The sequence below is a fragment of the Hirsutella rhossiliensis genome, assembly GCF_020360975.1.
Source record: "Hirsutella rhossiliensis strain HR02 chromosome Unknown scaffold00004, whole genome shotgun sequence".
Taxonomy (NCBI): domain Eukaryota; kingdom Fungi; phylum Ascomycota; class Sordariomycetes; order Hypocreales; family Ophiocordycipitaceae; genus Hirsutella; species Hirsutella rhossiliensis.
Window position 1 is genome coordinate 3,659,514 of NW_025408670.1, and position 27,932 is coordinate 3,687,445.

Consider the following 27,932-nt stretch of genomic DNA (forward strand, 5'->3'; position numbering starts at 1 on the left):
TATTTAGATATGGAAAACCACCCTGATCTATATCAACCCAATCTTTTCGATCGTCTCAAGCCTTGAGCTTGCCTTCGGCATCCCCTGCGCAGATATGAATACAATCCTTACGGCAACCAGACGGTCCTCACAAACGCGTTTCCCTACAATATCCATTGGGATAAATACATTCAGATGTGGTCGGTTGTCATCCTGCGCTTTCCCTTTGAGAGTGTCTTGTTGGTGCCCCTGGCTCCGGTTCATCATCAGGTCGGTATAAAACAGAGCGAGGGCCAGACTCGCTCGGCGATGGGGACGGCACATGCCCGTACGTACACCAATCAAGACAAAGGAGGCGCCATGACCGTGAGAGCCGGGGACCCACCCGGACGGACCTGGCGGCACTGGCCGAGATGGAGTGTAACAGCTCAGGGGGCCGGCCATCTTGCATCCGAATTCCCACTTTTGTAGGAACTCTTCTTTCCAAAGGCACCGGCGGGCCTCCTTGATAGTGTTAGACGAGTGGGGACAAAATGATGGGTCAAGACGTCATCACTCCAAGCCTCTTAACAGCACCTACTCACTACCTTGACATCGAGAGCGAGCATAGCCAACAGGGGGGCAACGTCATGGCGGAACCAGGGTCAGATGGGTCCCGGTGCTTGATCTTGATGTCGGGTAAATGATGCAGCAGGGACGCGTGGTTCCCCAGTCGCTATATTTGCAATTGTCTGATTTTCCCTTCAATCCTACACATCTGGATGCTTGTACGCTTATATGGTTTTGTGACTCTGTGGGTAATAAGCGATGTGTAGACCCAGTTTCTCCCGACCGTAATGTTTCCGTTGGGACACTTTTCTGTACATGCCGCCACGGATAGACATTTGGATGCGAATGGGTCAACAGACGCGCATCAATTACTGCTCTCGTAATCGACTCTTAGTATCCCTTGAATCATCTCTGCTACGATCTCGGCCTTCGAATCTACAGCGGCGAGATCCTAAGCTTTCGACTCTTTGGAAAATCCTTCACTCTTGAGCCCCCATCTAGAAACCTTGGATTAAAATTAGCATCCATTACCGCGCTCTTCTAATATATACTTCATCTCTCCCCAATTAAGCATCTTCAGGGTCGATCCTCCGGGCGTTGAGCAATTGCCCTGGAAAAAACGTCTGTAATGCCCAGGGAAAATCGGTTGCTGGGGTGCAGAGTGCTACAGGTGTTCCTAGCAGTTTGCTTGGGAGGGGTGATTTGCGAGATATCCAGATGCTCCAGCGATCTGCACAGGTATAGAAACAGAGATATATATCTCCAGCCGTCGAGTCCAAGTTTGTTCTTCTTGAGCACAACGCGCTCCACCACGCCTTGCACCTCGGGAGTCTGTTTCCGCTTCTCGCACCACGAGCCAGGCGATCGTTTGACAGCCAAGAGGCCCGCAAGAATAATTCGCAATCCTTCGTCACTCAATCCGCAGTTTTCAAGAACGATCTCCGTAACGGGAAATATTGCAAGATAGTCGCCCAACGTAACGATATCCGGCAGCTGTAGCCAGCAATCGGTCAAATCCAGTCTCTTCACGGCGCCCGTCGTCGGGCATAAATTTGCGCCATTTGTAAGCTGCGCAGTAATCTTCTTGAGAATGGATGTTTCGCGTAACTTGCAACATCGGCGGTATATCCTTACCGCGTCCGTGATAGGTCGTGACGTTGTGTTGCCAGCTTGAGGCGTTCCGGTATAGCCGTGATTCTCGGTGGACGAGTTGCTGATGTTATTATAGACCTCAACGGGGACCAAACCATGTTCCTCGGCAACTCGACGGTGCCTTTTTCGCCTCTCCTCTCTCTTCTCTCTCCTATAGATGATGTCTTTGTCGTACTTGGCGGGCTCGCTCAGGCTGCCATCGGTTCCCTGTACCACACCAGGGCCTTCTGGTGCTTCTCCAACGTCGTTAACCATAAGGTTCTTAGGTTTCTGAGCGGTTTTTGCGTCGGCGTACACCGGCATTGGCGCAATCTCAACATCGACGCAAAACGACACTCGTTTTAGCCGAGTTTTGTCGAATCCCGGAACGAGACATCCATTCCTGCCTTCGTTGACATTTAGCGCCCTGAGCTCAACAAGACCATGACTTTGTTTTCGACTCGTGAGGCTGCTGCTTCTCAGTGTCGACAGCCGTCTAAAGACGTCGGATATATAGGCGTGGCTTGACTTGGATGATGATAGTGTAGATCTCTTTCGGCCTTGAGACATGTCATGGGAGGGCATTCTATCCCACAGAGATTGGGCGGTGATTTACTCCCTGGACTAGGATTGCGGCGGCAACAGATGATGGGTAGAGCCTGCGTCTCCTTATGCTGAGCGAACAGAGGTAGCTCCTCCTCCTAATGGTCAAGAGGGCGATTAGAGTGGTGGTGTGACCGCGAATCGCCAAGGGGAAACTCAAGGAGCTTAAGACTTTTGTCGAGTCATTCAAGATCTTTGAGTCTGGCCGCCGAGGTAACGACCCTTAAAGAAGAATTTGCTAACAACGACAGATTATACGACTGTCTGAGCGTTCTTCAGGGTCCATCGGAGAATGGAAATGCGGGGCTAGGCCCAGGTAGCTTAGATACGAAGAATCTGTCTAAAGTTTGGCGTTACGGACGGAGTCCTTCATTTCAGACAGAAGCCGACAAGTTTGAGGATATCGCTTTCCCCGTTCCTTTGCTAAGTCTAGTTCCCGTATCAAAGCTAGCCTCTTTCTTATTTACTCGTGCTCGCGTTAGTTGTAATAGATACGTAAAAACAGTTCCTTAAAAGCTGTCAAGAAGTGAGACCTGAGTGGGCACAGGTTGTGGTCGCGCCATCGACCCCCCTCGGCCACGCACGGCGCTGGTGCACGTACGCGACAAAAGGTAACGAATTGACTAAGCCGCCCGCTTGTCAATTAACCACACTTATCAACAGGCTAGGCTTTGCCTAGCCCCTTACAAAAGCTATAAAAACCAAGAGGACGGCGGCCGGGGAACGAATCGACCGTATTGCAAAACCAGTTACGCGGAGGCTACAGCGAAATTTGCGTGCAGGGGCCAAGAATAGAGTGTTTGAAAGGCAAAATCGGAAACCCCTTTAGTCTCTAAGTATAACGTCGGCATTTAATATTACACAAGGCGCCCGAGCGCGCCCCACGTATAACAGTACGCTTCTGGTTTGGCCCGTGCCACATACACTCTAACAATACAGAGGAGCAATATTCCCGTTTGGGACGGTTCGTCTCCGGCGTCATTGTCTCCCTAAGTTTAAGTGGTCGTGCGCAAGGGGCTCCTATCCCCCAAGACGGAACCGTATGCGGCCGAGTTTATAGAGAGGGGTGGATATGCTCTAGCGAACTTGCGATTGGCGAGCTGGCCATCGGAGGTCGGATACGGAGTAGTAACGCCCGAGGCACGGCTGGATGGCTCAATAAACTGGAAAGTAAAGGAACAGTAGCACCCGAAGTGCCACCAGAATAACATTGTTTAAGGCGAAAAAAAGTCATCCGCCAGGGCCGAAGAAGTGCTGACCGCAGCAATGATATCTAGTAGCAGTAGATAGAAAACGCTCCTCCTAGCCCGGAAAGTGCTCCACGAATCCCATGCCGACATTTTCAGAGTAAAAGTAGTTTTAATAGAATAACGGGAGGCATTAATAACTGGAGAAAGGTATATAACACGCAATTTATTTAGCATAAAAATCCACGACTCTAACAGATGAAGAAATAAAGGCTACGTAGAAACCAGTAGACGTAACGAGGCCGGTAAAGGGGAGCTTAATGCTGTCGTCAGGAGCCGGTTTGGCACCTTTAACTACGAATAGACGAGCCCCCTTCCGTAGCTTTCCCGCCGTTACTTGAGATCTACAGTACATTAGTGTTATGCATGGCTGGGTACCTGTTATGCGGTTTTAGGAGTCTGGCAGATCATAGGTATTCTTGTAGCTCGACCTCGTAGTATTTCTCTCTCTGCCATAGTCGCCTTTTTAAAGCCCAGCTCGGTGAACTACGTAGTTTATGGAGGGTGAAAATGAACCCAGGACGTACGTTTGCTCTGGAACTTCGTAACAAAGGATGTCGCGAGCACCTATAACTTAAAACCCGCGCACGGTTGACAGCCTAGGGAGACTTGATCCTATCGCCAGATATGGCGCATCGAGAAGATAGAGAAGGAGTTGGGCCAGACCAAGGGGGTAAGATGCTACTTGAAGATTGTGGCAAGAAGCGGTTTCACCGCACAGCCACTAGATAACTATAGTTCTCGGCGAGTCGATTATCCGATCGCAACTGCTGCTACCACAGAGTGTGATTGTCAAGCCCGCGGAGTTATCAAAGGTCTTTTTTTGGGTATCCGAAGTTATAATGCTTGATAAGTACAAGTGATGCCCTACTTTTTTACGTCTTCTCTTCTGAACACATTATAATCTCTATCATTCCATATCCAGTCAGCAGTAAGCTCTCGCATCTTTATACAGGCTCTTATAGCCCTTTTAATTACTTCCTGTTATTCATAAAGACAGATATCCTCACCCGCCCAAATTACCAAACATAAAAAAAATGAAAACTACTGGATCCGTTGGACTTTTTCTTGCTCTCGCAGCCACACTTGTCGCCTCGGCACCAACTGGGCTCCACGCTCGAGGTACGATCAGTCCTCCTCTCCCCGTCTGCATGTCTTCAAGTTACTATGTGTGCTAATCTGCTCGTACTGTAGTTGCTAAGAAGGATGGAGGTGGTGGCGGCGGCGCCGAACTAGCCATGGGCATTATCTCGGGTGATCCCGCGGCAATTGTAAAAGGTTCCCAAGACATACAAGCCGAAAAGCAGGGCAAGAAGCAGAGTCAAGCCCAGCAGCAAGCTGGTACTGCGGCCCCTCCTGCCGCCGCCGCTTCTCCGGCTGCTGCTCCTCCGGCCGCTGCTCCTCCTCCTCCTGCTGCTGCTGCTGCTGCTGCTCCTCTTGCCGCCGCTGCTCCTCTTGCTGCCGCTGCTCCTGCCGCCGCCGCTCCTCCTGCTTCCGCCCCTCTCGCCGTCGCTCCTCCCGCCGTCGCCGCTCCTGCCGCCGCTCCTCTTGCCGCCGCTCTTCCGGCTGCTGCTGCTCCTCCGGCTGCTCCTCCTGCCGCCGCCGCTGCTCCTGCTGCCGCTGCTCTCGCTGCTGCTGCCGCTCCTCTTGCTGCCGGCGCTCCTGCTGCTCCTGCTGCTGCCGCTCCTGCCACGGGTAAACCTGCTGCTTAGTATAGCGACCAAGAGGCTGTCATAACGGACTGCCAGGCTGGTCCTGTCTATTCAGGTGATTTAGAGTACCGAGGTAGATCAAATCGGATTATAAGGATAATTAGTTTTTTTAAGATGAGCTTTATATATAAAAGCTGTGCCTAAAGGTTACTAATATCCCGTATTAGTCTCTTAGACTACCTATTCCTATACTAATTTAATTTGGCATACCATATTAGCGAGCCGTTACTTTTAAACGTAATAATATTGTCGTGAAGCGTGGCCTGATTTCGCAGCTCTCGGAGATATCCCTAGGCAAGAGGGATCAAGGAAGCTGAAAACAACCGGTATAGAAAAAGGAAGAAGGAGCTGAAAAGAGGTGCAGAAAGGAGGGTGGGGGAGAGAGGGGAAGCAGAAGTGGCGATAGCTTCCTATAGAGGTAGCGAGAGATAAGACGGATATGCCGACAACGGGCTGGAAAAGAGGGGGAAAACCCCAGCAAAAGGCTCGGTATTTAGTCAGACACCAAGGGCTCCTTTGAGCAGGATTTCCTTTGTTAATTGGGATGCTAGAAGGATATAAAGAGAGGCGTTAGATAGAGGAAAGAAGGACAATCAAGGGAATATAACAATCACTCCCCTATCACAATTATTGCCCTCTAAAGATTCAAAACAGCTTTGCCCTGCCGGTCTTACCCCTTTCTGCTAATTTTACCTTCGTGCATTTTATATGTACTCCTCGCATCTCTATTCGCGAGATTAATCGGATATTAAGGACTTAGCTAAAAAGGATTTTCTTTATTAATTAGGATATTAAAGGGATATAAAGTCGAGGGTTAGATAGAAGAAAAAAAGAAGGTTAAAGCAATATAATAATTTATTCTCTATCGCTATTATTATCCTTAAAATATTTAAATAACTTTACCTTTCCTATCTAACCCCTTATTATTAATTTTACTTTAATAAATTTTATATATACTTTTTATATCTCTCTTTATAAGAGTTATAAGCCTAAAAGGAATAGAATTCTTATACCTTTTACTGCTATAGAAAGTATATTTCCTTTTTCTTTTTTTTATTCTTTCTTTTAAAACCTTATTTTTCTACCTTTCTTATATAATAATATTAAGAACTAACTTCTATTTTACCTCTTATAGTACTTCCGTCTAGTTTCTTTTTTAGCGGAGGCACTTTATCGCTTATAGTATCGCTTCTAGACTTAAGGTGATTACTTAGCTGCTCGCTAAATATTTTTTTCCGCGCTACGAAATCGTTGTAATGCGATTTTTTCCGCTTCCTAATACTGTCGTGATACTCCTTAGACGCCTCTCAAGCCCTTCGCTCTAGATCCGGGATTACCCGGTTTCCTCACTGCTGTCTTGCCTGGTTCCTCCAACACGAGTATATCTGCCGGAGCTATATTAGGTCCGTTGTCCACTATCGCTTCGCATACGGCGATGGCCTCGCTCGAGGCGTAGTCATATAACTTCTAGACTAGCAACTAAGCATAAAAAGAATAGTAACTTCCCTTTAATGCGAGTGCTTTAACCCATACGTCCTGAGATAGCCCTGACCGCCGCAGTTTAACGAGTTATCACCATAGCATGCTTTTACTAAACAATGCTTTTCGTCAACCTTTTTAGCCCGGACACGATCAATGGTTTTTTGACTGCCACACCAGCACTCGGCACCAGTTTGTACTCCTGCGCGCGTGAAGCCCTCTCTTTGACACATTTCCACACATGTCTCGGGCGTCATGTCGTAAAAGTGATATGCATACTTGACAAAAGGTAGGGTCCGATGGGCCCTATAGTCCTCGTAGCATCCTAGATTCTCCCAGTTACCAACTCTGGGTAGGACGCTTCCCGGATCACCGGTATCCGCGGCAGCGGCCGTAATAAAGGACAGAAAGGTAGTAACAACTGGAACGTCGGTCCTCATATTATCATAGGATAGAGGTATAAAGATAAAGGTTAAGTAAAAGGAAGGCGGGATCGATAAGTTAAGCAGGATAGATCGCAGAGAGCTCGCAATTTTATAAGATACGAAGACATTAGAAGTAAGATATCTACACTGGTGGTTATAAGGGAATCTATAGCATTCCACGACTTATAAAAGGCTAATCAGAATCGGGCTGCCATCGATTGCACCGTGTCCTTGAGAAATAACTAGTAGCGTGTTATAAAATTAAATTCCTGGTCTATCTTTGATACATTCCTCGCTTTAAGAGGCTAGGAAGTTGACTTGTCTGTGGGCTGAACAGTGACGTCAGTTTCTTTAACAGGCAGCCAAGTCAATTCTGCGCCTTTTATCTTAGGAATTAACGTCGTTAACAGTCGCATAAACACCCTATGTGAAGCCTAACGGCAGTTTAGACGGCCTATAGAAGCGCAGACTGGCTTGTGGCTGTTAGACCATAGGAGCGTGCCACTCGCCCGACCGCTGCTATGGCTAGGTCCTGCCCGCCGAATTAATGCCAGCAGAGGCTTATTAACGACGGCCTCTTTCGACCTCTAAACTATAAGAGAACTCCGCAGCGGCGAAGATATCATCACAGCCGGCAGCTAATAGAGCATTCATTCCCGCTCTATTTTCGTAAAGAATTACAATTATAACGAAGAACGTTGTATAACTTTAATAACGTCTAATAATTTTCTCCTAATCGTTATAAAGTGGTTTATAACTCCCTCAACATAGCGGGATGGCAGTACCATAAAGTCAGAGCTAGTATGGACATCATTTAGGTCACGGCCATGAGCCCACACTCACAGTAAGTGCACCACACAGCATATAACCACCTGTAAGAAGTCCAACAGATCAAGGATATATAATTCGTTGCGTCCCTTTTAAACTCCGGAGGCAGCACATCCTATTCTTAACAACACACCCATTTATTGTTCTCCTATCGTTCCTATCCTCATAGCCTCAACTCAATACACACGTCTCACTTGTTTTAATACATTTTCCCTCGCACCACATCTTCCCCTTAGGGCAACAATCCTCCTTCTTCGGACTGCAAATACCGTTGCACAACTTCTTATTCTTAGGGCAACACTGGGAGTGACGAGCTATGCAATCTCCGTAGCATTGTACCTTGCCTGAGGGGCAACACGCTTCACCCACCCAGATACACTTCCCACTACATTTCTTTTGCCCGTTTAAACATTTCCCTCCACAAAGCTTGTCGGAGCCAACGCATTTGCCTTTGCAAGCCTTTTGGCCTAGGCCGTTACATTTATTGCTTTTATTTTTCTTCTTAGCGTGTCCTATACATAGAGTAATATTAGGGCTATTGGCGCCTTACCTGGAGCCATCACCACCGTCATCGCCGGCGCCGAGGCCTCGTGCAACTAAATTGGACTGCTGTTGATAAACCTGAGCGGCGTTGAAAATTCCGGCTGCTAAGACCGTTACTCCGGAGGTAATGGTAAAACCACAGACGAAGGCGTTATAAAATCTCATCTTCGCATAGTCGACCAGAAAACCGAAATCTAAGAAGAATGATAGAATCAAGCCTTAATAAACAAAGTAGGTGCGAAAGTTATATACTATACTGCCTTACTAGGAGAAACGATAGCAGAGACTAGTCCGGAATTTCTTATTAGAATAAATTAGCATTACTGGAATGATATAGAAAAATAGATACCTAAGACTCTTTTAAGACGTATGCTACCATGCCCCACCCCCCTTTCGGTAACACCCACCTTTCGGTAGCGCATTAGAAAATATCCCCACCAAAAACCATCAATTTCACTTACACGGATTCCAGCCAGCTTTGAAGATATTCACAAGCCGTCACTTGGAGTAGATAGTGGATTGATTGAATTCTACTTTTCGATGGTTGAATGTTTGTACAGGGTCTGCGGCCTGTGCGTACCTTGCACGCGAAATTACCATCCAACCCCTAATCTCCTTCCGCCTCCTGACGATGATTCTTCTCGTTATTCCTCCACCACATGACCAAAATGACCTTAAAGCGGCCTCGGAGTATTTATACGGAGGATATTATGGCTAATGCGATAATTGATGTCACAAAACGGCTTGTCGCAGTACCGCGCCGCCCAAAAGTATGACATACCTCAGCAGTCTATTTCCGACAGACTCAAAGGCCAGGTAGCCCTGGCTGATCAGATCCAGCCTCGTCAACTCTTGAGTAAGTCTCAGGAAGCTCGCTTGGTTTCTTGGATCCTCCGCCAAGAGTCTCTCGGCTATGCTCCCTCCCACAGTCAGATCCGCGCATGTGTGGAGGCTCTTATAAAGCAACTGAACAACGAGCGGACAGTGGGGCGCAACTGGGTCTCTAAATTCATCAATCGCCATCCGGACATCAAGAACAAGCGTGGGAGACGTCAGGAAGCTAACCGATTTAATGCTTTTACGCCTCGGGCGGTTCACTGGTTCTTCGATATCAGGAAAAGGAGTATGGATGGATTAAACCAGAAAATACCGTGAATGTTGACGAAGGCGGTATTATGTCTGGCTTTGGTGAGTATTTGGCTTGTCTTTCATTACTTTTACTAACCAGACTCTTTTTGCCAGGTTTGGATAGTCTTGTGGTTGGGAGTGCAGACCCAAAACGGAAGGCCCTTCTGAAAGGGCCACAGTCCCGCAACTGGACCTCATTTATTGAAGCTATCACCGCGGACGGCCGTGTCCTTACCCTGGCATTATCTTTAAGGGCAAAGAGCTTCAGAAACAGTGGTTCTTGACGGAATTCGGCAAAATAGCCGACTGGCATTACATAACGTCGCCCAACGGATGGACGGACAACCATATCGCTATTGAGTGGCTTGAGAGGGTCTATTTGCCCCAGACGCGACCAGCCGATGCCTCAGATGCTAGACTGATCATATTAGATGGACATGGAAGTCATGCAACGGTGCGTTTCTTTATCCACCTCTGTAGGAATTACTGTTAACCGAGACCAGGATGCATGGATGGCCACATGCTTTTGAACAACGTTTATTGCTGTTACCTTCCTGCCCACTGCTCTCATGGCCTCCAGCCGTTAGATAACGGTGTATTCAATGCCTCCAAGGCAGCTTACCGGAAAGAACTTCAGAAATTGACCTGTTTGACCGATTCTGCGCCTGTTCATAAGGTCAATTTTATACGGCATATGCTAAAGCGCGCGAGGTTGGAATGACGGCAAAGAATATATTGTCCGGCTGGAGGGTCACTGGGAATTGGCCGATCTCACGATCCAAGGCATTGCGGCATCCAGAAATTCACGCGGACATTGTAGAGACGTCTCCAAAGTCCGCGCCATTTTTGGGTTCTGATGATACGCCAAGAAACAGCCGCCAGATTCGCGATTTCGGAAAGAACAAGACTCCTGGCACCCGGAGACGATACGCCGTGATAGCTAGAGGCTTTGAAGCCCAAGAACAGACGCTTGCCGAGCACAGCAACAGAATCGCGAAGCTAGAGGAAGAAGTGGCCCGGCTGCAGAGAGGCAAGAAGAGGAGAGCAATTCCGAACCCGAACAGACGGTTCATGACTCTCAGTGAAGCTTTGGTGGCTGAGGAAGCCATTCCCCAAATTAAAAGCCAAGAGATAGCCGTTGTGCTGAATTCTGACACAGAGGAGGAGGCGGTCTCAGAGGTGGAGACAGCTTCAGTGATTGAAGTCAAGGTGGCACCCGAAGCCCTTCCAGTCACCACCAGATCCGGGCGAATGGTAAAAAAGCGCCGGTACATATAAGAGCGTCCATTTCTCTACGGAATGATATATTTTTGTGTTTATAATGTTAAGTTCTGATCATATTTCATGTAGTTCAAATGGTAGACTTTTGGTGGAGAATTTTTCAATTGCGCTACCGAAAGGTGGGTGTTACCGAAAGGGGGGTGGGGCATGGTACCTGCTGAGTGATGTCTCTAAGTAGTGAAATTATATATTAGTTTTCATACCTAAACGTTAGTAATGTTTTAGCAGGAAGATCGCAGTTGTTCACTACTATACTAAGGGTGCGTGGTAATTATTTCATTAAAATACATAGGAACTGGTTCGTGCACGATGTTAAGTCCTGCTACTAACAGGGGTTAGACTGCGTTGAAGACTGGAGGATCTAAGGAGTTTACGCAAATGATAAGAAAAGATACACTTAGCTATTATACGAGGAACATTAGAGTTATAGGATTTAAAATATATATATATCTCCATGTAACGGCAGTTTAGGGGGAGTATTACCGTATAAGATAACGAGTAAGGGATTTCCCAGTAATCTGCGGGATCTAGTAATACGCCGGGTCACCACTATTTCGGCGGGATACCATACCATACCATTTCGGCGAAACGAACGCTGCCGGGGGCGACGAAAAACGATCTTGAATCCTTATCATTTCCTCATCCGAAAAGGTTATATTGTTGTAGGCTAGTCGTCATCATGATCCTGGTGGTGAGTGCGGGGCCCTCGGTGGGACCGCGGCCGCTTGTCGTCGCCGATAGGGGGCCGAGTCGTGAAGCGAAAGTTGCTAGATAAGTCGGCGAAGGAGCCGAATAAAAGCAGCCGATATATAATAAGAGCGACAACGAAAGGGATAATAGATAAAATTAACTAAATAACGGAATTAAGACATAAAACAATAATAATAGTTATAAAAGAATAGCGATACTTTAAAGGGTTTTAAAGCTATTAATTAAGTATCGCGCGGAGTTCTAAGGATTAAAGGAAACGCTTAAGGAGTAAAATAAGATTATCTCTAATTAGTAAGAGACGATCTAAAAGTTAAATAGAGTAGCTAAGAACCAGCAGGTAACTATCCGAGAATTAAGCTAGAATTTAAAAGACACTAAGTATCAGGTAAGCGACAACTAAAGCGAGTCTTTAAGCAACTTAAAGCTATCGCCGTAAGCGTAGCCGCTACCCCGCCGAGCACTTTCGCGCGTTCGTCGCCGCCACCCCAATGGACTAATATCTAAGCGCTCTTATCCGGCAGTACTACGGGATCTACTTCTAAGCATAAGCTTTATTGTATAATCGATACGTCGCGAGTTAAAGAATGGGATAGAGACCGAGCATAGGTAGGCGCCATTCGGCAAACCATCGAATGTAAGTTAAGGGCAAAAGAAGGCCAGGCGACCTAGAGATATATGGCAGTTATAAGAAGTGCCCGGAACGCAGAGTTTAATCCGGATCATTAATTAGCTTTCTTTATAACCTCGGAAACGGGTTAGACGAACGATAAACTTAGCAAAGAAGGGCTTATTAGTGTTTTCGACCGGTTTCACTAAAGCAAAGGCCCGTAACGGCCGGGATTATCGCCTCCTGATCACCGATGGACACTTTATTCATGTTAATATGGACTTTCTAGAGTGGTTTGATCAGCACCGGAAAATCGTTGCGGGCAAAGGACAGTAATGGATTGATCAGACTCCCCCTTGAGTTAAAAGAACTAACAGCTTTAGTCTTTCGATCCGGATGCCTGCTGCTCGTCCCCAGCGTTCACTAGCCACACATAATTTATCCACTATCAGCGGATAATACAATCTGTTCTGTGAACTTATAGCCCTCGAAAGCCTTTGATAGGAAACCTGAGATTGACATGATGCGTCTCAGGCATCAACCCTTTTGCAGTCGCATATAAAGACTTGTCCGCCGCCTCGCTCTTATCAGTTCCATCCCAGCCGACTAACGCCACGAACTGAAGTCCATCATGAGAGAAGCCGCTAGCGACGCCCGTACATCCTGGCAAAGAGTTGGCGTTCTCGACGGAGGCGCGCATTTCATTTTCAGTGACAGTACAGTTGTGGTAGGTAAGTACTTCAACAATGGCGGCATCGATAACCTTGGGCGCGAAGGGAACGAAGCAAAAGAAGCGGCTGGAGATTTCCCCTTGCAGGACAGTCTTCATTGTGGCCATTACTGTGGCATAATCCGAAGAGGCTTTCCACGCATTCGAGGCCTCAACGTTCTCCCATCCTGTCGCCTTGTTAGCACTTGAGGAGACAGACGTTCATCTAAGAGATCTGACGTACCGATGCTTAGCACAAGGCGCTGCATGTTCTCGTTGCAGGGCCCCCATCTAGTACGGAGGTATCCGTCCTGTTTCTTAAGCGTCTGGAGAAGCAGCTTCAGCTGTTCTTTCCAGTCCTCAACACCGCCCTTAACGGGAATAATGTTAAACTCGGTAACAGGCATTTTAAGAGGGTAATATCAAAGTTGAATGGTAGAGTTTAGTATAAAAGTTAAGATTAAGAAGCAGTATCAATAAGAACCCTTTCACGAGGAATAGGAGTTAGTATTTATATATTAAGGGAGACAGATATTGCTGTACCTTTAACGCCCTCGTTGGCAAGTAATCAGGAACGATTTGCGATTGAATTCCGACCGTTCCGCTATATTTGCCGGTGCAGCACGGACTCCCTAGATTGTCCCTCGGACGGCCCGCGCGTATACTTGACATCTACGTCCAAAATGTAGGAGAACTAAAGCCTTTCCCAAACCCGATTCTGTTACAGACCGGGAATGCAGGAGGTCTAAGGGCCTGAGCACTGGTTTTTTGGGCTTGTACGTATAGGAGAATCTGTACATGTAATTAGATACGATCCAGGTGCACGGGCGCCCTGGATCCTAGACGAAACACGCCACACAATAGACCTTGAACCGACCGCAGCAACACACGCATCCACCTCGCAAGGGCCGGTTTTATGTCGAGATCCAAGAGCAATATTCGGAGAAGAAACGGAACTTCTGGGTGCCGTCCGCCCACAGTGTAGAACCGACTCCAAGCGGATATACCCATCCGCTTCAAATTGCCGTGCCCTCATTCTGGGAGGGCGCGGGCGGGGGGAGGGCGCGGGAGGGGGCTGCATCTCCTAGCAGACACGTGCAGAGTGCCTACTGGGATCATGTTAACACAAGCACTTTCCGGCCATCTTTGCGTGCTTCTTTATGAAGACTTCTATTCTAAGTCTCTTTCAAGCAGACACAGTACTTCGCGCAGTTGAACGTTAGAACTTTGGAAAGTAGGCACGCATAAAGACTAGGCATGCGATATAACGAAAACGAAGGCCTTGTCAGCATCTTCACTGTTCGCAGACCGACTTAAATGATTCATGCTCGTTCGGGTATGACTTGTTTGTTAGCCTCCAACATTCGCCCTGCTAGAGGTGCCGCACAAGGAACGACTGCTCACTGAACCTCCCGGGATTTTTCCTTCCCCGCCACTATATGATAATGATAAGCAAATGAAACTACTTCAGAAGCTAGAAACTAAGCTTTGCTCCCTTTATCGGCCTTTGCTTTGCCCTTTCTCGGCCTTCTCTTTCTCTTTGTTTTGCCTTGGGATGCACCTTCGCCTGCCTCTACCTGCGTGGCCTCTTCTTTATGGGATGCGGCGTTTTCGTAGTATTCGTAGTACTCGTCGCCCAGATAATAAGGAAGAGGGGTTTGGTTGGCATCGTATAGAATCACAGGGGCAGCTGAACTGTCGAACTCGAACTCTTCGGGATGGAGAAGTCGCCACGGCAAGCCATTCTCATCCAGAGTAATATAAAGATGGCCTTCAAAGTCAAAATCTTCACTTAAGCTCCCTCCTGGTTCCACGTCCGCAAAGACGGTAATATGCATATCGTCGCGAACGTCCGCGCCACCAAGAGACGTGGTATCGTGGGCAAGACTCCTGCGTTGTTGGATTTAGCGTTAATTGTTTCCTCAAACACAGGCGTCGATAACTATAAGCAATAAACAATAACATAACTGACATACCAAACCCCCATTCCTGTTGTCTTGGCTGCGTCGCGAATCATTTGCTCATACATCTCTCCCACCCCTTTCCTCGGGCGGCCGATGTACCAAGCAATCTTCAAGTGTCAGTTCTTAGGGTTCCCTTAGAGAAGGCGCGGTGTAGAACTCACCGAGGGATCTTCGGCGGTCCCTGCGCCGGCCGTTGTCACTATTGAGGTATATGTTCCGCGGGATCGTGAGCTTCTAGATTTAGAGGCTTTCTGTTTTCCCTTATCTTTGCGCTTCTTCCCGTCTTTACTTCCACGTTCACTGCTGCGAGAATTGCTCATGATTTATAGATGCTTATTTCTTCAAATATATCGCAGTCCTTGATAGGATCCGACTAGAGATACGGAGACAAAATGACAGCTTACGGGCTAGGAAGGCTTCTTTCTATACTATTCAGCCAAAGACGACTAAATTCAGGCAGGCTTCTCCGCTTATGACTCATAAGTAGTGCATGGAGCTCCTATCTGCTGAGGAACACTTGATGCTAGACGCCTGTTAACGCTGGACGGCATGTGAAGCACACTAATGTACTGCAGCATGTTTGGTCATGCATGAATGTGTTCACGCGACCTCAGCTAAGCCCGCCCTGGATTCGTGAAGAGCCTCACACATGGGAGACCATCCGCGGCACTTCCTGAGACATCAGTGCAACGTGAGCATTTTGCGCTGGAAGCGAGCATCGGAGCGCTTGGAACCCTTGGTACTTGAACCGAAGGTATTGTAAGCCTGGTCAATCATCATACTTCGATATAGATACATCTCAGTATTTAATTGGGGCCTTCATTAAATCATCTTCCCACCGCATGGCGACTGATGGTACCTAATTACATTCATCTCGGACGCGGAGACACGGGAAGCAGTCCCTACGTGCAAACGGCTGGTGCAAACGGCTGGCTATTACGAATGCTTTCGTCAGTGGCCCACCACCTCACGAAAGGGAATGGATGGTGCTTATTTTAACGAATCGTATAAACTAGAAGTAATTCCTATCATCTCTCAGCTGAGAGATCTGCAGGTAAAAGCCTAGATTTATTATGCAATTTGGATTTTTCAGGTGGTCGGATAGACCGAGTATTGTGGCTTCGACTAACGCAACCGTAGTGAACTAGGTTGCACACAAGGAAATGGCTTAGCATATGGTACGCCGAGTACATATTGAAGGGAAGTGGTTATTTGGGGTGCTATTTCATCGTCAAGTCTCAGTTTCGCTTCAATAATATCCAAAAAAATAATTTTAAGATAGTGTAGGAGGTACCGCTTAATGGCATCTTACCCAGAGGTGACGCGATTCGGAAAACGTTCAAGTGCACCGGCTATCTGCTAAACTGCGTCATGCAGGCACGGCTGCGTTGAAAAGGCCTTGAAAGGTGAGAAGCAGTCAATTCTAGCAGTTTAGTTCTATATACCTGGAGCTCAGATAATATCGGTTTCGTCGACTTTGTCCATATAGCACTCCAAGACTCGCTTTGCTTGCAAAACCTTCAATTCAGATAATAAATCAAGGTTTGATCCTCCTATCGGTATTGTGTGTGAAACCAAGCATGCTTTAACACGTCCTGCGCGCCGAGCCGTTCTTCCGGCCGGTATCTCAACAGTTTCTCCAGCAAATCCGCCAGGGTTGCGGCCTCGGCTTCTGAAATAAGCTGGAACCGTGGATGGGCGCATTTCTCCCCGGCACAGTCGTGGCAACTGGCGAGTTTCTCTTGAATGGAGCGGGCATGTTGCACTTGCGGTTCGACATATATATCTTCATTTTCGGGGGAGGCCGGATTAGATGGACTCGTGCAGGTGTCAGAGCTGTCGTCCGATTCGTAGTACTCTGCCCACGGCTCTGGAGGTTCCCCCAGGAGACAGGCAATCTCATCCACATAATCCTCCTTGCGGAGGCCGGCCAGCTGAAACACGTCAAATAATCGCCGACCGAGCCGTACTTCGTATAGGGTACAGCCCAGAGACCAAAGATCCATGGCCGTGTTGCCTAGACTATCGATAACGACTTCTGGTGCCGCGTAGTTGGCCGGAATGCCAAAGGCGGCAGGCGGCGGCTGCTGAGACGTATCGAATGATTGGCCAAAGTCGATAAGCCGTGAGCGTGATGATATGGCCGAGGGGTTAACATTGGAAAAGTCAGGCGGATAGACGAGATATTTAGGAGCGTAAGGTATCTCCGGGGTGGGATGAGAGTCCTTGCGAACGTGGACGTCTGTTATTTCTGGCTCCCCGAGAAGTGACATCACCTGCTCCTCGCTTAGGCCATCCAACCCTTGTAGCTCTAGAAGAATATTTGAAGGTCGGAGATCTGCGAAATATATTTAGTTTCTAGAGTATAGAGGCGCGAATTTATACCTGGCATACCTCCGTGGCAAATGCCTCGGCTATGAAGTGCGGCTAAAGCCCCGACCGCCTGTCGGGACACCTCTTGGGCAATATGCATCGCACTCTCTTCCCCGTCGAATATATCGACGGCGTCCCGTATCACCGGCCCAAGCACGGGGAAAACAAGACAGATATGTGTTCCGTTCGGGCTATGGCTCATAAACTGCCCTAGAGGGAGACAAAGGCGCTGCCCGAAGGGGACCTTGTCTATGCTTTGTCTTTGAAGGTCGGCAGCTAGCAGGAGCTCACGGCTCTTATTTTCAGTCTGGCTGCCGACAAGAATCTTAACGGCGACGTACGACGGCGTAACAACATGTTGGTCCCGGCAGAGCCATACGGTCGCGTACCCGCCATGGCCGAGCTTATGAATAACGCGGTACTGACCGCCGTGAAGCTCGTCTTGCAGATGGACGGGGTGGTATCCACCAGGGCGATAGCCATGAAGTTTCTCCAGGTCGTCGTCCACTCCGCGAACATAGAGCCTCCTCCATAGCTGATCAGCGGCATGGGGTAAGTCTGGGCCGAATCGTGGCGGGCCAGTTACCCTAATAGGGGGTTTCTTTGGGCTCATCTAGCACCTCGAAACTGACACATAGGTGTGTCTTTCTTGAAAATTTTTGTGTGTTGAGGATCGAGAGGGAAGTGGTTATCGCAAGCAGAGCCCGCAAAGGCGAACGTTGGCCTCTCCAAGTCACGTGACCGAGCCTGGCGGACTAGCATCCCGCCACGAATCATCGTCAACTTCTTCGACGCCTTCACACCCACTTCCTCCTCCCATCACCTCCTCTCCCACATCTCGTCCTCGCCACCACCCAAGATGCCTCGCAACCGCTCCGCCGCCCGTCCCGCCCCCTCGCGGCCGATGGCCCCCGCCCGCGCCCCCCAGCCGCAGCAGCAGCGGCCCGCGACCACGATGGCTGCTCCCTCGCAGCAGCACGCTCCTCAGCAGATGGCCCCGCCGGCGGCCGCGCAGTCCCAAGGCCCCGGCCTATTTGGGCAGATGGCCAGCACTGCTGCGTAGGTTTTCTCCCCGATGCTTTGCCCTCATTTTTACTTGGCTTTCGTTTGTGCGCTGCTCTCGCGGACGGCTGTGAGAATCACGCACGCCAACTTGGAACCCCCTTCGCCAGCATAGCGACTCCCTCCTTATCTCAGACGCAATCCGCTACTTGCCATGAGAAAAAATTACCCCAGGCTGACTCCGACCCCTCAGCGGTGTCGCCATCGGCTCTTCCGTCGGCCACGCCATCGGCGGCCTCTTCTCTGGCGGCTCCTCGGCCCCCGAGGCCGCGCCTCAACAAGCCGTCCAGACGCAGGCCCAGAATACGCAGCAGCACGAGTTTGGTAACAACTGCCAGTCGGCCGCGCTGCAGTTCAACAAGTGCATGGATGAGCAGGGCGGTAACATGCAGGTCTGCAACTGGTACCTCGAGCAGCTCAAGGCCTGCCAGGCCGCCGCCAGCCAGTACTAAGGGCTGGAGGGGGGTTATCAACTGACGAGCAATGTGCCAGAGGTACTTTGTATAGAATCGATTTGAGGGGGGAAATGGCACGAATGAAAGACACTCTGACTGCGAGGTGTTGGCAAGGAGCGAGTCTTCCATGGAGCATGGTGGAACACGCATGCAGTTGGGCTACCCGAGCCGCGTTCTTGAATTGTACAATACAGCATAGCAGTCCCGCTCTTCGTCAATCATCCTTGGCGCCGACTCCCGTCTCTCTATGCCTCGTCCTCATCGGGTCGCGGCTCAAAGTTCAACTGTGATGGGCATGTTAGTTGACCCTGGGCCAGGCGTCTCTCCGCTCGTCCGTGCACTCACCGAGTTGCCGTTGTAGAGCTGGTGATCCCTACGGGCATCCGTTGGATTGTCGAACCCCCTGATCCGGCGCTCGTCAGCCCGGCCCGCCTCCCTCGCCGAGCTTTCCGGGGCCGTCGCCACAGCCGCCCTCCCTCTGCTGCCGGGACCGAGGCCAGCCAGCCCCATGAGCCAGGTGAACCAGGCCAAGATGGCGGCGACGGCAGCTGACAAAAAGGTCTGCGGGCCGGCAGCCTCGTACGCCGACGCGTAGCTGTGGACAGGGACGAGGACCAGGGTCGACGACGGGGCCAGGCCCAGCTCGCCCAGCGTCTTGCCCTCCTCCTCGGTCTCGTCGATGGCGCGGTTGGGCCTGGGCGTGAGCAGCTGACGAAAGGTGTACGGCGCCGCGCCATCGGTTCTATTGGCGTCGACCCAGGCGCGCACCTCGCCAAACGACGCCGCCGTGCGAAACCGCGACCGCACCGTCGACCCGTCAAACAGACGCACCTGCAGCGAGGCCATGTCTCCAACCCGCGTTGTCGACGGCATCTTCGTCTCGGGCGCGCTCACCAGCGACGCCGCTACGTCGCCCGTCTGGAGCGAGTCAACCCGCCGCTGCTCGCGCTCGGCCGCGCGCTGGCGCCGCTCCGCGCGGTCGTCCTCGATGCGCTTGAGGATGCGCCGGCGCTCGTCCGTCTCTTGCTGCTTCTTCCTACGCACCAGCTCGGCTTGCCGGTGCGTACGCGCCGCGTCCGTGTCGCGCCCGGCGTCGGCGTCGGCCTTGGCTTTTTCCTGGGCCTTAGCCCGCTCTTCCTTGGCCTGGCGCTCGCCCTCTTCCTTCTTGGCCTGGAGCCGGGCTGCCCTCTCGGCCAGGACACGGCTGACACTCTCGGACCTCTCGGCCTCCGGGGAGGAGGGAAGCGAGGATTCCGCTTGTTGGGGGGTGGCGGCGGCAGTCTGCTCGCTAGCTTGTCGAGGCGGCGCGTTGAAAGCGCTTTGCACGCGGCGGATAAATTCGTCCTTGCCAGTCCCCGGAGCAATGTACTCTTTCAGCTCGCCGTGCTTCATGATGACGATGGTGGGGGTCTGCGGCAAGGGAAAGATCTGGGCAAGATAGCCTGCCGAGTCGGAGCCAGCCTCGAGGCGCAAGGCGACAGCTTGTCCCAGCAGCAGTTCCTTCAACTACCCCCCGTGAAAGAAAGAAGAATGAGAGTCAGCATTAGAACCGGCAGGAGACGCAGGCGGGGCACGTACAGAGCTGTCCTGAAGGAAATCATCTTCCCACGTCCGGCTCTCTTCGTTGTCGTCTGGACAGCAAACAATTGTCAGCGATGCCAGCGAACGAGCAGCATGTGATGGCGGCGGCGGCGATGACTTGCTCGTGACGAAGCAAAAGACCATCTTCTGCTGCCCCACAGCCGTGGAGATTCCCTCCTGCAGCGAGCCTTTGTAGAACATGGCGAGTGCGGGACGAGATGTGGTCGATCTCGCGGTAGAATTTCACCCGGGGGTCCGTCCGTTGACGCTCAAGTTGCGCCGTTGTGCGTCAAAATCTCGATCCAGGGTCGTTGGGACCTCGCATTACCAGACGAACACACAAGAGATAATGATGGGCTTGAGTTGGGGGGATGCAAGGCCATGAGCGCCGGCCAGTGAAAACAGAGCGGCGACATCTGTATCCTCGACTCTGGAGAGCTACGCCCCAGCTTGCTCAGCACCGCCTCATCCGGCAGGCGGTCAAGCCACAGGTCCCGCCATAATCGGCAGCGGACATGGCCGGGGAAGCTCTCTTGTCATCGACTTTATTCGGGCACATGCAGCCAATCTCATCACCACCAGAGCCATTGGCCAATTCTAGTTCCACCAACTGGCTCAGCTATACGTCCAGCCTCGACCAAGAAACCGAAGGCTTCAAATATCCGGGGGGCAATGGCTCCCTCGCGCCAATGGCTGCGCAGCCTCCGGGCAACAAGCATCCACCCTTGTCCCAGGAGCCTCACCCTGTCCAGAGCAGCAAAAGCGTCGCTCCCCCGTGGGCCCCGGGCAAACCTGTCGACGTCTCGGCCCCGCGCAAACAAGCAGCCCGTAGACGACCCCGAGTTCGTCTCCATACTCGACGCGCCTCCCCAGATCGTCCGCGCCGGCCGCAGACACGGCCCAGGAATCATCCTGCTCGGTCCGTCGACGCCGCTCCCTCTCGCCTATCAAGCGCCCCAACACTTGCTCTGCTGACGCCGGTTGTTTCCATCGCAGCCCTCATCCCCATCACCGCCTTCGCCCTCGGCTCGTGGCAAGTCCAGCGCCTCGGCTGGAAGACAGAGTTGGTCGCAAAGCTCGAGAACCGCCTCGTCCGTGACCCCCTTCCCCTCCCGCCCCGCGTCGATCCGGCCGTTATTCACGACTTCAACTACCGCCGCGTCTTGGCCACCGGTCGCTTTCGACACGACCAGGAGATGCTTATTGGACCGCGCATGCGCGACGGTCAGGACGGCTACATGGTCGTGACGCCGCTGGAGCGCGACGGCGCGTCCACCATCCTGGTCAACCGCGGTTGGATCAACAAGGCACATCGCAACCAGAGTACGCGCCCGGATTCGCTGCCGCGGGGCCAGGTTACCGTTGAGGGGCTTTTACGCGAGCCGTGGAAGAAGAACATGTTTACGCCGCACAACAGGCCCGAAAAGGGCGAGTTTTATTTTCCCGACGTGGAGCAGATGGCTGCTCTGACTGGCAGTCAACCTGTCTGGGTCGAAGCCACCATGGGTATCTTTCTCCTCGCTCCCTCCAACGCCCTTGACATGCCCCAGTTTCGTATGTGGAGCTGACAGAATGACAGAGCCCGAGTTCATGAGAATGATGGACTATGCAGCCCGCGGCATTCCCTTTGGACGAGCCGCCGAGGTGAATCTGAGGAACAACCATGCACAGTACATCTTCACATGGTGCGTTTTTTGGCCCTTTCCCCGTCTTCTCTCCTTGCCTTGAGGCATTCAGCTCACATCGTCAAGGTATGGCCTGTGCTTGGCCACGTCCATCATGCTGTACATGGTCGTCAAGAAGCCTGCCTCGGGCATCGTCCGCCGCGTGCAGGCTAGCAAAAGTAGCTAGAGACAGAAGTGCACATCATCACGTCACCTCGGTTCCATGCTCGTCGTCGTCGCCGCTATGCGGGCGCTTGCCACGGCGTTTCCTAGTGGGCTGAGGCACGGGCATTCTCAGGTCCTGAAGCAGTTCTCTCGACAGATGTCTCTGCGCGAGCGAGAACATTGTAGCATCGGACCCGACTTGGCGTTGCCTGTACGATTATTAGAGCCTTGAAAGCGCAGAGGCCGCGGAGAAACCGACCTGCGCATCAGAGTGACGACATCACTCTCCTCGACTGTCTTGCGCTTCGCATGCTTGGCGTAGGCCCCAAGATCGTCACCAAGCTGTTCGAAAAACCAGTCCGACGCCTGTGTCAGGGCCGCCAGGGTATCGGCCGAGATGCGCGGGTTGCTGAGACCAGAGGAGTTGAGTGCCGTTTGCGCAACCTTTTTGACAAAAGAGGGCGGCAGGGGTGGATACTCGACACCGTGCTTCGATATTCTCTTTTGGCGTTTACGCGCTCTGGGAGCTGGCCCAGCTGGTTCAGAGGTCCTATCTTGGACTAGGGAGACGTCAAGGGCGTCGTCGTCCGAGTCTGCCATGCCGGCGTCTGGAGCTAGCGATACGTCGGGCAGTCCGTCGGCACCTTCTGCTGCTGCTGCTTCGGCGAGGGAGTGGTCTACCACGGGAGAGCCTGGATCCGGTCCCGCAGAGGGCTCGGAAAGTAGAAACGTCGTTTGGTCATCCAGACCGGCCGGCAGCTGCAAGCCAAAGTCGCTGTCGCGTCCCATTGTCGTGCGTCGTGCTGGGTCTGCGTCGATGCTAGAGTGCCGTGTTAGAAGTAGGTGATAGGAAAGCCACAGTTGGTGCCCCGCTTACCGGTTCAGTGTCAAATCGCCCGCGTCGGCTTGGAGATGCTCGAGAAAGCCTGGGAAGAAATCTGAGTGCCGGGGGGCGTCGAGTGTTGGGTCGTTGTTGATTTGGTCGAAGAAGTCGCTGATTCTGTCATCGCCGAAGCTGCCACGAGACAGCCTGAGCCCGGGTTGCTCACTCAAAGCCCGTCGGGGCAGCTCAATCGATTGCAGTGTATAGTTTTCCTCCTCAAGACCAGACGAGCGCGGGGGCTGCAGGTCGGAATCTTGGTCGTCCTGGTCGAGGGGCAGAGAGAGGCGTGGTCTATCGATGGACAACTCGTCGTCGTCGTCTTCCTCTTCGGGGATTGGCGCAATGCTCGAGGGCTGATCAAGAGGGGATGAGGACGTGGCAACAGGCCTGCTCTTGGTGGCCAGAGCCCTACTCAAATTGCGCAGAACGCCCATAGGAGTCTCGCGCTGTTCCATCAAACTGCGTCGGCGATTTTTGCCGGGGGTGAACAAGGCATTGCGCCGCTGGTTGAGGGCCAGGCGGGCGGCTTTGGCATGAGGCGTCGGGGCGTTGTTGTTGATTCGACGACCGCCGGAGGCCGAGGTGCCGCGACGGATCGAGGCAAGGAGGTTTCGCGAGGCGCTGCGATCGAGGGGTGTACGGAGTGAAGGGCGAGAGGAAGGCGGCTCGTCGCTCAAGGCGCGACGGGAAGGAGTGAGGGTGGCCGGGGCAGTGGGCGAAGCAGCAGCAGCGGCTCGTCCATGTTTAGCCTTGGTGTTTGCTCCTGGTGTCTTGGGAGTGGACGCCATGCCGGCAGTCGCTCAAGGCGGTCGTCGGCTGCGCGTACGTCGGCTGCAGGGGGTGGGCGAGGACGGGGGTTGCGCTGAGGAGGAAGCGAAGGGGTCCAGACGCGAGGCGACGTGATGGTTGTTATCGAGCATCTGGGCGGCCGCAATGCCTCGGTCGAGATATCTTGGTCGCAGGAAAACAAACAGAGTAGAGCTGTGAGACAGGGCAATAACTAAAGGAGGTCTGACGTATCAGATGCAGGACGGAGAATTGAGGGTTGCTGGCCGTTGTTGTCGCAGCTGACGAGCGACGTTGGCGCACGCGAGCGAGAGGTGTTGGGCGGATGCATGGGTGCGTGTGCACGGCACAAACAGTACAGTGTTCATGGCACATATTGCACAGTGTGCACTGTGCCGATACCTTTTGTTCTTGAATAGGCGGAGCGGGGCGAGAAGCGGAGTCGGCAGAGAAGTGGATTCTCACCCGAACCTCAAGATGCGGACTACATACTGTGCTGGACGAGAGACAGAGGGCACGACAGCCCGTGCCTTTGCTTGCCTACACGTCAGGCGGACTGTCAGGCACCGCAAGGCGCACGTGGTGTTGCACAGACGGCTTGTTTGTGCAAAGCAAGATGCGCTGCAGCTTGAGCGAATTCCGGCTCGGGGAGACATGGCCTGCATCTCGTCACGCCACAGAGCACATCGCGGCCCTGAAGAAGCTGCCGGCACAGTGCTTCTCCCATGCACTCGGTTGGGACAAACATTCTCCTCAGTCCCCTTTGGGCGCCTGGGCCTTGCGGTGTCTCGTGCGTCGGCTTCAGCCTCACCCTGCAGCTTCATGCGATTCCCCCCTACGTACAGTCTTCAACACTTGCTGACCGCTCGAGACAGACACATCCAAGCATCGACGAGAAGCTGCTTCCTCCTCTTTGGTCGGGCTGCAGTAGCCGTTTAGTGAGCAGGCCATGTCCATGCCAAATCCCTCCCGCGCTTGTTGGTGCAGCCATGCGGCACCGGCAAGACAGGACTCACCAACACCAGCCGGGGTCGACTGATGCAGCATGGCGCGCCGAGCTCCATGGGGGCCAAATCTCGTACACGGCATGCCGCCTCGAGTCGAGCGAGCAAGCAAACACGCACTAGCATACATCTGTACACTGTGACGCTCGCACACTCTCCCTCCCTCAAAGGGGCACCGCACACGACGGCCACGGCGCCGCTCCGCCGCCCAAGACACTGTGAGCGGTGCCGCCATGGATCATGGGCGATGATGCCCTCGGCGGGAGCTCGCATGGCACCCATGGCCGGCTTCGTTTTGCAGTCTGTGTCACCCCGTAGACGCACCTGAGCGCAGGGTTGGCATTGTCAAGCCAGAACATCATCACGCTGCCCTTGTTTATGTTGTGTGCGTCAACTCGCCGTGAGTTAGTTCGGCACGCCATTGCTGCCATTTCTGCGTATGTTGGCGGACCGCGTGCCTCTTTTGGAGAATATTGCATCTCTTGTTAACTAGACTCTTGCCCTTTCTTCTCCAGCCTATGCTCCCACTTCCTCGGCTACTGTCCATCTCTCTCTTTTTGCCTGCACCGCCTTCTCCTTTTCTCCTCTCCCGTTCCCTGAACTTGCCCTGCCCCTCCTCCGTCCCACCAGCGGCAGCGAACGGGAAAAGACTGAAGAAACCACTCGAAGCCTCCAATTTGCCGCCATCGCCAGCATGTGCTTTACCACCGACCAGTTCCCGGAGCAGGCTTCCGACCTTCTCCTCGTCAACAAAATCAACCACTCCCTCGGCTTGGAGAAGGAGCGTCTCTACGTGGGCCTCTATGTCCGCGGCAGCGCCCCAAAAATGCCCCGAGGAGAAGACGAGTCAGCCTGCCCCCCCGGTGTTTTCCCACAGCGCACGCAACGAGCAGCTTTCAGCTAACAAGGATGCCAAAAATCAACCACAGGTACCACTGGGCCTTTCTTGCCGGCCCCAAGCAGCATCCCAAATCTGGAAGCAGGCACATCATGTACCACGCAAAGGAAAGGTTGGTCATGTCGGGCAACCCGCCGCAGCTCAGGCCGGAATGGCAGTACGTCAACGACTCGGACCGAGCAGCCATGCTCCTCGTCCGCATCGTCGTGGGCAAAATCATGGATCGCGACCACCTCGAGCAAATCTTGCGCAATGTCCCGCTGCGAACAGACGACCCGGACTGGAACTGCGTGCTCTGGATGGAGGATGCTTTCCAAAGGGTCTTGGACGACGGCCAGGCCCTTGCCTCGAGTGTCAGGGATTGGGAATCTGTCCGTTGCAAGGCCATGTGGTACGTCAGTCACAAGAAAGCGGCTCACCGGTTTGACGGCAAAGACAGCAACATTGTCTTGGACCCCATGAAACCGGCGACGTGGGACATGCTCCGAAACATGGAGGTGACACCATAGTCACCTTTTGGTCTCCGGCGAGGCGAGCAAAACTCGCTCCATGTCCTCGCTTCCCGGGGACTCGCTAGGCAGGCAATTGACCTTGATGGGCCGTCGAGCGCCTGCAGCTCGCGAGACAGTGTTCGGCAGTTGAGAAGAGATGGGCAAGCAAGCTGGGCCGAGCCTGGCTCCCGCTGACGTTGACCGAAGCCTGTGTGGCCATCGTCTCCGGCCGATTATGTACCGCTGTGCCTTGCTTACCGCCAAGGCTAGCTGCCAGCCTCTCGCGCAGCACAACAGGCGGCCCAGTCGACACGCCTTCTCCGTCTCTGGCAGTTGTGGCGCGTTTTTTGTGCCCAACCCCGGGCCCATGTACCTGTCCGTCGGTTCGCTGCATGAGAGGATGCAGCTTGTCATTGGCGCCCCTGAGTCCTGAGCAAGGCTGCGAGGGTGTGCTGTACCTAGTCCCAACTGTCCATTTTGAGTCGATTCTGCAACCCCTCCAAAACTAGGTTCGAGTCGGACAGCAGGCCCAGATGGAAGAAGAAGGCGAAACGCGTCGGCTCGTACGACAGCTTGGAGTGCCCAGATGTTCTCATGCGGTGCTTGCATCTTGATAACACGCGATGCCGCCCATGGCTCGAGCCGAGCGCCCCGGGCTGTCCGCATATGCGCCTTCTAGGGAATATGGCAAGGTCAAGGGGGTCGTTGTCTGCTCGCTATGGGTGTACTTTGGCCATCTACCCCTTGCAAGCTTTACTGAGGAAGAGCGGACCTCGTATCCATAAATAGTTCGCCTACCGGATTTGCGTTCTTATATGATATCGGCGCCGCCGAGGTTGAAGGTTTCTCATCAGTGCTTATACTTTGTACCAAGAATAATCTGTCGTTTTGGTTCTGTGCTTGTAACACCAAAGCCCTTTCTCCTTTCTAGACGAAGTACATGGACTACGAATGTCGAAAATTCGAGCGTATATTGTGGCGCTACCCGACCCCTGACGGTCAAGGTATGGATATGCGAGACAACAGCGGTTGTTTCCGAAGTGCCTTGCGAGCTATTTCCTACAGGACGAGGACTACGTTCAGAAAACCAGGACCCGAAGTATCTGATGAGTTACCGAGAGCGAGGCGAATCGCCATCGGCAGGATGCATTCTAAAACGACCAGGTAGCATCATTCGACACGACTTTGCAGCACATACTCAGTAAGCGTTCATTCTCGCAGAGCACAGGCGCCGGGGGAGGACCAAACTATCCATGCTGGTTCCCGTTGAGACAAGGCCGTTGGGCTTCTCTGAAAGCTCCGAACGCTGAAGCTGTTCACGATGGTGTGTCGGCAGCTTCTCCAGGGTGCCGTCACCATGATTGACCGGGTCGGAGCAAGCTCACTGACCTGGCTCTTGGTCATGAGGCCCCTCTCGCAGGCCATTGTCCCGCTCCAGTCGACATACTACGTTACGTGATGAGCATGGCGTGCGTTCTTTGGCGCTCGATTTCCGTGGATAAGCGCTGGTCGAGCAAGGACGTGTGATTCGGGATGATATCACAACAGTCGGGGCACTGGAACGACACAGGCCGTACGTTACATGATCCAAGCCCTGGACCCCATGTTCAGGCAGAGGCAGCTCGTTGCAACAGCAGACATTTGACGGCGCAGGGCGGCCGAGGTCGAGTGGGC

At 52.4% G+C, this 27,932-nt stretch overlaps 9 protein-coding genes across 9 annotated transcripts; 4 read left to right on the plus strand and 5 right to left on the minus strand.

The window, feature by feature from the left end:
• Positions 1–1,104: 1,104 nt before the first annotated feature.
• Positions 1,105–1,983, minus strand: HRG_04645 (cell wall biogenesis protein Mhp1; the record flags this gene model as incomplete). Its single annotated transcript, XM_044863116.1, has 1 exon — positions 1,105–1,983. The coding sequence occupies one exon, from the start codon at positions 1,981–1,983 to the stop codon at positions 1,105–1,107; it is 879 nt and encodes a 292-aa protein (XP_044721730.1).
• A 7,668-nt stretch (positions 1,984–9,651) lies between these two features.
• Positions 9,652–10,154, plus strand: HRG_04646 (DDE superfamily endonuclease domain-containing protein; the record flags this gene model as incomplete). The annotated part of the gene is made up of 4 exons (XM_044863117.1): positions 9,652–9,684; positions 9,739–9,755; positions 9,832–10,078; positions 10,128–10,154. The coding sequence occupies 4 exons, from the start codon at positions 9,652–9,654 to the stop codon at positions 10,152–10,154; spliced, it is 324 nt and encodes a 107-aa protein (XP_044721731.1).
• Positions 10,155–12,829: 2,675 nt separating this feature from the next.
• On the minus strand, positions 12,830–13,339 carry HRG_04647 (uncharacterized protein; the record flags this gene model as incomplete). The annotated part of the gene is made up of 3 exons (XM_044863118.1): positions 12,830–12,886; positions 12,939–13,120; positions 13,177–13,339. 3 exons carry the CDS (start codon positions 13,337–13,339, stop codon positions 12,830–12,832), a joined length of 402 nt encoding a protein of 133 aa, XP_044721732.1.
• Positions 13,340–16,449: 3,110 nt separating this feature from the next.
• Positions 16,450–17,369, minus strand: HRG_04648 (kinase; the record flags this gene model as incomplete). Its single annotated transcript, XM_044863119.1, has 5 exons — positions 16,450–16,578; positions 16,630–16,983; positions 17,053–17,121; positions 17,173–17,234; positions 17,291–17,369. 5 exons carry the CDS (start codon positions 17,367–17,369, stop codon positions 16,450–16,452), a joined length of 693 nt encoding a protein of 230 aa, XP_044721733.1.
• Positions 17,370–18,128: 759 nt separating this feature from the next.
• On the plus strand, positions 18,129–18,783 carry HRG_04649 (CHCH domain-containing protein; the record flags this gene model as incomplete). Its single annotated transcript, XM_044863120.1, has 2 exons — positions 18,129–18,328; positions 18,525–18,783. 2 exons carry the CDS (start codon positions 18,129–18,131, stop codon positions 18,781–18,783), a joined length of 459 nt encoding a protein of 152 aa, XP_044721734.1.
• A 248-nt stretch (positions 18,784–19,031) lies between these two features.
• On the minus strand, positions 19,032–20,568 carry HRG_04650 (UBX domain-containing protein; the record flags this gene model as incomplete). The annotated part of the gene is made up of 4 exons (XM_044863121.1): positions 19,032–19,070; positions 19,132–20,292; positions 20,365–20,417; positions 20,490–20,568. 4 exons carry the CDS (start codon positions 20,566–20,568, stop codon positions 19,032–19,034), a joined length of 1,332 nt encoding a protein of 443 aa, XP_044721735.1.
• Positions 20,569–21,039: 471 nt separating this feature from the next.
• HRG_04651 (SURF1 family domain-containing protein) lies at positions 21,040–22,218 on the plus strand (the record flags this gene model as incomplete). Its single annotated transcript, XM_044863122.1, has 4 exons — positions 21,040–21,286; positions 21,364–21,873; positions 21,947–22,052; positions 22,119–22,218. The coding sequence occupies 4 exons, from the start codon at positions 21,040–21,042 to the stop codon at positions 22,216–22,218; spliced, it is 963 nt and encodes a 320-aa protein (XP_044721736.1).
• Positions 22,219–22,236: 18 nt separating this feature from the next.
• On the minus strand, positions 22,237–23,867 carry HRG_04652 (centromere kinetochore component CENP-T histone fold domain-containing protein; the record flags this gene model as incomplete). Its single annotated transcript, XM_044863123.1, has 5 exons — positions 22,237–22,405; positions 22,456–23,016; positions 23,074–23,211; positions 23,308–23,404; positions 23,492–23,867. 5 exons carry the CDS (start codon positions 23,865–23,867, stop codon positions 22,237–22,239), a joined length of 1,341 nt encoding a protein of 446 aa, XP_044721737.1.
• A 1,696-nt stretch (positions 23,868–25,563) lies between these two features.
• HRG_04653 (uncharacterized protein) lies at positions 25,564–26,276 on the plus strand (the record flags this gene model as incomplete). The annotated part of the gene is made up of 2 exons (XM_044863124.1): positions 25,564–25,715; positions 25,799–26,276. 2 exons carry the CDS (start codon positions 25,564–25,566, stop codon positions 26,274–26,276), a joined length of 630 nt encoding a protein of 209 aa, XP_044721738.1.
• Between the last annotated feature and the right edge of the window lie 1,656 nt (positions 26,277–27,932).